This window comes from Alosa alosa, chromosome 9, assembly GCF_017589495.1.
Source record: "Alosa alosa isolate M-15738 ecotype Scorff River chromosome 9, AALO_Geno_1.1, whole genome shotgun sequence".
NCBI classification, from domain to species: Eukaryota; Metazoa; Chordata; class Actinopteri; order Clupeiformes; family Clupeidae; genus Alosa; species Alosa alosa.
In genome coordinates this window covers 9,375,435-9,384,502 of record NC_063197.1, presented here as the reverse complement: position 1 = coordinate 9,384,502, position 9,068 = coordinate 9,375,435, and the positions used below count along the sequence as shown (strand labels likewise).

Genomic DNA, 9,068 nt, shown 5'->3' with positions numbered 1-9,068 from the left:
CTTTCTACATTTGTATGTGATCTGTTTTATTTGTTTTGTTAGCATGTTGGAACATCATCAGTGTTATTCCCCCACATAAGCTGAGGGTATGTGTGGTTGTGTGTTTCAGCATCAGTCGTGAGTCTTGACCACCACTGCAGTGGTTGTGTAGGAGAAGGGGCTGAGCAGCAGGGCGAGGGTGTAGTGGCGGTGTCCCTCTGCATGTGCTTCAAACACCACCTGTTGAGCACACACACATAGCAATAGGAGATGCACTCTGTTAGAAAGGGATTTTACTCATCTGGAAATGTCAGCTGCTAACCGTACGTGCGCATACTACGGAAGCCTCGGTGCACATCACATTTTTTAACCAAACGTTACTCCCCCTACAGTGCGATATGCAGAGGTGAACTGCAGGAACATGGTTTATTTTCTATTGTTTCCAAAGTGTGTATTTAGAGTATGAGCAAACACCGTTGACTGCTCCAACTTGACTTACAATGGAAAGGTATGGACTAGTGAGACAGCACTGGAGTCTTTCATATCCACAGTGAGAACATTTGGAATTTGACTAGCCTATGATGGTGAGGGTACGACTGCAAATAAATTAAGTTCAGCCTTCAAGCATTCATTTGCTACTGCAGTCTATTCCTGCAAGCTTCTAACATGATCTCTCCTGTGCCCTGGCTGTATTCATTGCTAGTGCAACAGGGAGAGGCCACTTGTGTGAGAGAACTTTTGATGTTACTTTTCAACAAAAATGTACAGCAAAATAAATAAAAGAAACAATGCACTCTGCTAAGGCCAATTGCCTCATCAAGGTTGGTGAAAGTGAAACTAAATAAATTCATATCTGCATTAAGTTTAATGGGTTCTTCCTCAGCCCACTCAAGCTCACCAAGTTGCATGGGTATTGGGCCAGTATAGCTTTGCATCATCCTGCTTATAGATAGATAAACTTACAAAACTTACCGCAGGTAATAATAAAAACAGAAGTATTAATAGCCAACAATTCACAGCTGTTTAGTTTTGTGCATTTTAGCTCAGGATTTCCTCCAGATGGAAATAAAAATGTTATAGCCTACTGTCCGCTCCCGCACACAAATGAAACATTAGTGAGAGAAATATAAAACTGACACAGACATACCATCTAGCTGCGCTCCCTACTGAGAGCTAGTCAAAGCTACCCCAATGTGCGTGTGCAAGTACATGTGGATCAAAGGTTATGTAAGGAACTGTGTAGCTCACTGATTGATGCTGAACTAAGGTAGTACATGTCAAGTAAGCCCAAGTAAGCTTGCTGTCGAAGCATTTCTGATAAACTCACCTCAGCCACCTCGTGGAATGGCGTTCGACCCTCTGCTTTCCAGTATGCTTTGGTGTCAAATTCTACGCGATATACTCCTGCTGTGAAGTCCTGTTCTGTGATCAGTTCATGGACCTCACCAGTCGGGTCTGTTACTCTGTGAGAGAGTGGAAAACACTGAGCAGATTGGACCTAATAAAACAAATATGGAGCATAGACCCATCACTCACGTTAATCTATTAAAAATATCTTAGGTCAGATAAATCACACACACACACAAGAGAAAATAAAATAAATCCACTTTTTGTTCCAGTCTAGCACAATCAGATCTTCGGCCATTCGTATTGCAACCTTTTTAATTAAAGTTTTTCGGCATCAAGCTCTACACATCCCAAGCGTGTCCCATTTGCAGCCTACCCGCTCGCCAGTTGTGCCCACTCGCCATTAGCACCTCGCCTGGCCACACTCAGTGCCACGCTTCCAGCAGGTGCCCCCTTCACTGCGTCCAGGATCTTCACCATCAGCGGACATTTGGCGTCAGAGCCACCATGGGGGTCCTGGGGGCAGAGGTCAGATACTGGAGTCTTATCGTGAGCAGAACAGGAAGTCTTTCTAGCCAATTTCCTGACAGCCCACTGGATCCTTAATTATTATTATTGGGCGCCAAGCAGCGAAGCTGTAATTTTCCGGAAGGATTTTCCGCCATATGATCTGCAGACCAAGACTAGAGACAAAAATTGTGCCTTTTGTTGCCATATCTAAAACCTTTCACCCATAACAGCCAATCGAAATTGGCGACAAAGCCGCCCAAACAGGAAGTGAGCTTATATCTCAGCAACCCTTACATTTATCACACTTGGTACATGGACTAAAGACCCAATTAGGAAAAGATTTGAGCAAATGTGGTGACCTTTGACCTCAAGGGGTTGCTGCAATTCATTTTGGGCTGTAACTGTTGATGTGTTTTGTGAATTAAAAAGTAAAAGTAATTAAAGTAATTCAAAGTGGTGTCTCTTAATACAGTAATTAAAAGTGGTGTCTGTTGATACTGTGGGAGGTCCTAAGGCCGACACATGCCAACTTGTGATCGATAACGTCAACGTGGCTGCCATATTGAATTTCATCAAAAACATGTAAAACATTTCACAGGCCCAAAATTTTGTCTGATCTTCATGAAACTTGCCCTTTTTTGGCCATATCTAAAACTGTTCGACCGTAACAGCCAAACAGGAAGTGAACTTATATCTCAGCAATGTTTTCACGTATCAAAACCAAACTCAGTACATGGACTCAGGATCCCATTTTGAGGACACAGAATAAATTTGGCTGTGAAAGCCAATCGAAATTAGCAGTGAAGCCACCAAACAGATAGTGACCTTATATCTCAGCCAAACTTTTGTTGCTAGACATGAAACTTGCTGTGACTGCTTACAGCCATATGTCTGATGTAACAGCATTGAGTTGCCATGGCAACTCTCACTTGACTACTTGGCCCCCTCATTGCTGCTTGCAGCTTATTTATTATTATTATTATTAGTAGTAGTAGTAGTAGTAGTAGTATTGTTGTTATTATTATTATTATTAGTATTATTATTGTTTTGGTTAGGGTGCATCTTAATTTATATTGGCAGTACTGGTCTTTAAATGTCAACACAGATTTGTTCATTGTGGGTCATCTATGATAAAGACATCTATGATGGCTTTTGAAGAAACTACAGAATGAACAGGTAAAGTCCTGGCATGTGAACAGTGCTAGAATAGGCTATGTTTGTTGTAAATAGTCAATGTTGTAGAGCAGTGTTTCTCAAAGTGTTGTCCGGAAACCACTGGTGGTCCGCGAACAGACATGGTAAAATATAATATAGATGAGTTTGCAACGTTGAACCAACTTGTATGTTAATCCAAACAGTTAAAGTAAGCTATGCCAGTTTAAATCATATGAATCCTCTGACACAATAAGCAAGGTGCAAAGGCAATAAGCAATGAGGTTCAGTGAGTAGGCCTATTGTGTAATATACAGTACTGTTGAAGTAGGTCTACTCTTTTTTTTTTTAACAAAGTGGTCCATGAGTTTTTGTTTAATTGGTTAAGTGGTCCTTGGTCTGAAAAAGTTTGAGAAACACTGTTGTTGGGAGTAGGCTACTTCCTAAATCAGCTGACTGTGACTAATTCCTGTAAATCAGAGATAAAAACATATAATATGTGTTTGTAAGAGTAATGTGTGTTTATCTGTTCAAATAAGTGCGTCAGGCCAGTGCCCTTTTGGATCCATGGAGTGGTCATCAGCGTGCCCTCTTGAGTACGCCCACACTTGCCATACATCAGTCTTCATTCACAGTATTGATTACTGATGTAAAAATCTACGTAAACAGCTGCATTTCACATCAACATTACTGGATTTGACTCGATTCAACTGAACATGCATCATGCCAAATCATACATTACAGGTGCTTCCGTAATTTATTTTAAAGTTTATTTCATATAATCTGGATTTATTACACATAAAGTGACAAATGTCAAGCCTTTTTTTTGTTTTAATCTGTATGATTATGGTTTACAGCTCATGGAAAAGAATTTATAATACACAAAGATGTTGACCTGAGAAGAGCTCTAATCAACTAATTAAGACTGAACCAGCTACCTAAATTATAAAACAGATTTGGTCTGCATCATACAACCAACATACTGTATGTGTGTATGTGTACATTTTTGTTGCTTGATGACCCAAATGATTTTATTTGCTGGAGTCCCTTCATTTCTGTGTTGCATGAGATCTCACACAGCAGAAAAAAAACATGTTATGCCAAATCTACCTCAAAAACCATCCCAACCTTGTGGTTGCATATAATTACAATTGGGAGACCATCAGTGCTACTTCATAGTTCCCCAAAAATTCAGAAATTTCCCTCACCATTCAACACAGGTGCAGTTCAGGTACTTACCACAGGGGCAGCGCTGCATATGAGCAATGCAGAAGCCAAGAACACACAGACCGCACTCTTTTGCATTGCAAGGGCTGATTTCTTTGTGCTGTCTGAACATGTGTGCGCGTGCCCTCTTATATGCGGGCGGCATCAGGCATCAGCTGACCTGAAACACACTCACTGCCCCTCTGTTGACTAGGTAAATACCAGGCTGATCAGTAACTCTGTACAGAGTCGGCTTTGTGGCAGGCAGCTCTTATTAGAAAGAGGCTTAATTCACCGGCAGCCGTCTGCAGGCTAATCTCAGTCCCATATCGTTTTCCCTTTCCCCCAACCAGGCGAGACATTGGGGTGGGTGGGGTACATCCAAGCCTACAAACCATAATCTCTCATCATCCTCCACAAACACGTACGTGGAGGAGCGCTCTTTGGCCTAGGCTGAGTGGGATACTGTTCGCATGGTGTTACCTCTCTGGCACTGCCCCCTCTCTGAAATTTAAACACCCCATTAACCTAGAAGGGGGTCAAAAATATGGCCAACCCAGCAAATCGTAAGCCTCCATCCTCCTCTGCCGCAAGCACGTCGAGTAGTGGTCTCTGGAACTCCCCTTACCTCTCAGGTACGGCCCCTTTGTCGGATTTGATCACCTCTGACCCTGGCGAAGCCATTCGACGGAAAGCCTCTGTGGCGAAATGTGTTAGTATGTAACTTCCCACTGTTCCAAGAAATTTGGATATGGAATTTGGGCCAGAAACGATGAATAAATGATTATAATTTAAAGCATTCACACCAGTAACTGTTTCAGACGATGCCAGACTGGGGTTTGCACCTCTATTTTACAGTGTGAAGAACTCATACCAACAACAACAGACACTTATAATAATAATAATAATTTATTTATTATTATTTATTATTTAGTTTATTTGATATAGCGCCTTTCTCAAACCCAAGGTTGCTTTACATAGTAGGAAGGCAGGGAAACACAATAACAAACAAACAAACAATACAACAGAGACAAAGACAGGGAAATACAATAACAAATAAACAAAACAATACAACAAAGACAAGTTATCTGTAGGAACTATGTGTTGGGTGTGGAGGAGAAGTGATCATTAAACAGAAAGGTCTTGAGATGTGCTTTGAAGAAAGGAAGAGAAGGACAGGCACAGAAGGGGTTGGGGAGGGAGTTCCAGAGTTTGGGGGCCAAGGCACTGAAGGACCTGCCACCCAGGGTGGAGAGTCTGGGCGGGGATAGCCAAAAGGTTTTGGTCAGAGGATCTGAGTGGCGGGGAAGGAGTGTAAGGGGTCAGGAGGTCGCAGATGTAGGGGGGAGCAAGGTTGTGGAGGGCTTTGAAGGTGAGTAGTAGTACTTTGTATTTGATCCGGGACGGAACTGGTAGCCAATGGAGTTGATGGAGAATGGGGGTGATGTGTGCTGATCGTCTGGTATTGGTGAGGAGCCTAGCTGCAGAGTTTTGAATATATTGTAGTCTTTGAAGGGTTTTAGTGGGGAGACCAAGGAAAAGTGAGTTGCAGTAATCTAAACGGGACATAATGAAAGAGTGAACCAAAGTCTGTGCATCACTAGCAGAGAGGAAGGGTCGGAGGCGTGCAATGTTACGGAGGTGAAAAAAAACAATCTTAGTAAGTCATTTGATATGAGGAGCAAAGCTAAGGGGTAGAATGGCCTATCTAGTCATTTTTATTCCAGAAATGTGCCTAATGTGTTTACCAAGCTCAATTTTGAGTTTTAAGCTTGCTAATTAGCATAATTCACATACTTGTTTGGTATTGCCATCAGATATCATAGGAATTGCAAAATATAAGACATTAATATTCTATAATAATACTCTTTATGTATCAGATATGTAGTGGGACAGGACAGGAATTACCCAAATGATCCTCAAGTAGCAAATTAAAATAAGCTAAAATTAAAATATAAATTGAAATAATAGCTAAAATTCAGTATGACGTTTAGAAGCAAAATAGATTCCTTGATTATAAATTGATAGAATAGTAGGTGACTGCTCATTTTTCTGTAGAAAGTACTTGTCACTAACTTTTTTCTGTAGAAAGTACGTGTCACTAACTATTATGGACAGTTGTCAGTCTTTACAGAGGATTTACACTGTATTTTTGTAAAGGCGACTGTGCTTGCCTAGTTAAAACATCTCACTGGTGCTCTTTCCTATCATTCAAATCCCAGCCATGCAAAAAATGGAAGAGTGTGCATGTTTGAGGGTTGCTGAAGAGTGCTATGGAGATTGCATTATTTGCAAATAAAAATATTTTTTTTATCCTTTATAGTGCAACAAAAAAGAAACATTATCCAGTGCATTAGCATAGTTAATGCATAGTTAGCATAACTGCTAAAAATTATTAGCTAGGTTAGCTAAGTAACATGGTTAGCATAGTTAGCACGCTAGCATGTTAGCATGCCAGTTAGTATAGTTAGCATAACTGCTAAAAATTATTAGCTAAGATAGCTAAGTCACATGGTTAGCATAGTTAACATGCTAGTTAGCATAGTTAGCATAACTACTAAAAATGATTAGCTAGGTTAGCTAAGTCACATGGTTAGCATAGTTAACATTTTAACATTGTTAACATGCTAGTTAGCAAAGTAACTTGGTTAGCATTATTATCTTTGTAAACATATTTGCAAACATTAGAGCCATTCCAACTGTCAGTTATCGTCAACTATCTACCTAAATAATTTAACCATTTAAAATATCCACCTATTTAACTGTTCAGTCATTCCAACTATATTAAACCTCATCTACTTAGCAACCAATATAGTTTGCATCATATTTTTGCATTTTCATGCACTGTATTTCCTTCAGGAAATGCTTTTCTAGTTTATAATTATAACCTTTTTTTCTTTTTACCTTTTCAAGAATTAATGCGACTCTAACCGCTTAACGTACAGACATGTTGAAATAACCGTTGCGAAGATCTGGAGTGGGGCAAGAGAGTTATTTTTTCAGATTTTTTTAAAAGTTTATACTTTTTGAGAAATGGGGGATTAAAAATGTTAAAAAGCTCATTTTTCCCCCTTAGACTTCAAAGGCTGTGATGTCATAATGGCCTAAAGCCAGCTGCGCTCGTTAAGCTCCCAGAGTAGTTCCCGGGCTAATTAGAACACTGACACAGGTGTCACCTGTGAAATCAACTGTCTCAGCTTCTAATGCATACAATCTAGTAAAACAACACATCCTGTTTAAGTGTTTCCCGTGTGTCAAAATAAAAGTCACAGCCATATCTCATGCTTTGCGCATTATATCTCCAAAACGGTTTGACGCATGTGCTTCAAAAGTGTTTGTATGGACTCAAAGAGAGTTGAAGTTGGAGGTCAAAGGTCAAGTCAATGAACACTCTGAGTGCGACATCTCAAGAATGCCTTGACATACATGCCTGAAATTTGGTATGAGTATTTGTATGGATTCAAATATGAAGTTAATTGATGTTGGAGGTCAAAGGTTAAATGTCAAGGTCAAAAACACCTTGAGTGTTATATCTCAAGAACGCCTTGACACACTAGGTCTTTTGGTACGAGGGTTTGTATGAACTCAAAGATTAAGTGATTTAATGTTTTTTTTTTTTCCAAGGAATTTCCCCACCAACATTAAGCCAGCAGATTTCCATCTACTATTGTAATTCCTCTATTCCTAATTCCTGGCATTACATTCTAGTTCTTACTGTACTCTACCGTTTTTTAAATTGTCCTAAAATTGTTGAGAGAATTGCTTTAAAACATAACTGTTACCATGTTGTTAGTTGCTTTGGTTAAAAATGCGTCAGCCAAATGTTATGTAATAATGGTGTAGGCATATCTGATTAAGACCCAAAGAGTGGTTGAAACGTACTTATATAATTACACTGGAGCAAAGAAGACCATCTTCACTTTTTTCCCTTTGCAACTGTCAAAGAAATCCCATAAAAACAGGAAGGCCTAGGGTAGCCTACATCAGATGGCCTAAAGATTAGGCTCTTCTGCATAGCATTAAGTGATTTGCATGCAGTAATTTGAACACTGACCTCGATCTAGCCTACTTTGGGTATTTAAAGGTAATTTATTGCCAAAACATCACACAATATAAATGAGCTATAACAAACAATAAAGGACTTAATCTCACACAAACTACTATTTTATCTGACTACAAAAATAATAATTATGTACGAAGTTTAGAAGTTTGAAACCCAGAATTGACCAAAAGTGCACCAAATTCAACACAAATGACTCAATACACTTGGAGGAGGCCTGTGTCCTTTCTTTTCCAGATATTTTAGGATTTCGATATCGCTTCAGTATCGAGTATCAAGATATTTATGGCAGATATTGTATCGAAGTCATAATTTTGGTATCATGACAACACTATGCCAGAGCCACTCTGTTCTCTGTTGAGGATCGGAGGCTCTACCACCAACAAGTGATGCTGCTCAATGGCATATTAGAAGAGCACATTATCAAGCTAGTATAGAGGCAAGCACACATACCAAATCCAGTGTTACTAGAAGTAAAATGTTTTTTACTTGACGGTTGTTGCTGACGGTAGATGCAGTTCTGCTTTAGGCTTATTCCCGCTATCTAAGTTCATATGTACTGTAGGATATATTCTGAGTTGAAGGTTATCTGTGCAATTTGTTATTGTGATGAAATGCATTATACACACTACGAGTGACTCACTATGTTAGCAATAAAAATATGGTTGTGTTTTGATTAGAATTTCCGAGTTTATTACATGTTAACTGTAATCATGTTCCCATTAAATACGTTAATAAACTATAGTATGGCTTCTTTAATGCTCAAACATGTATTTAGAGAACACTTTTATTTGGTTTTAGTGATTACTTTTGA

At 39.4% G+C, this 9,068-nt stretch overlaps 1 protein-coding gene across 1 annotated transcript; it reads right to left on the bottom strand.

The window, feature by feature from the left end:
• Positions 1-5: 5 nt before the first annotated feature.
• Positions 6-4,334, bottom strand: ttr (transthyretin (prealbumin, amyloidosis type I)). Its single transcript, XM_048252803.1, has 4 exons — positions 4,228-4,334; positions 1,703-1,842; positions 1,307-1,442; positions 6-219 (listed from the first exon to the last, which is right to left on the bottom strand). The coding sequence occupies exons 1-4, from the start codon at positions 4,291-4,293 to the stop codon at positions 112-114; spliced, it is 450 nt and encodes a 149-aa protein (XP_048108760.1). The 5' UTR covers positions 4,294-4,334; the 3' UTR covers positions 6-111.
• Between the last annotated feature and the right edge of the window lie 4,734 nt (positions 4,335-9,068).

Coding starts and splice junctions, on each gene's coding strand:
- ttr (XM_048252803.1), bottom strand. CDS start 4,293: ATGCAAAAGAGTGCGGTCTGTGTGTTCTTGGCTTCTGCATTGCTCATA. Junction 1,843..4,227: donor TATGCAGCGCTGCCCCTGTG/GTAAGTACCTGA, acceptor CTCTGCCCCCAG/GACCCCCATGGTGGCTCTGA. Junction 220..1,306: donor CATTCCACGAGGTGGCTGAG/GTGAGTTTATCA, acceptor TGTGCTCAACAG/GTGGTGTTTGAAGCACATGC.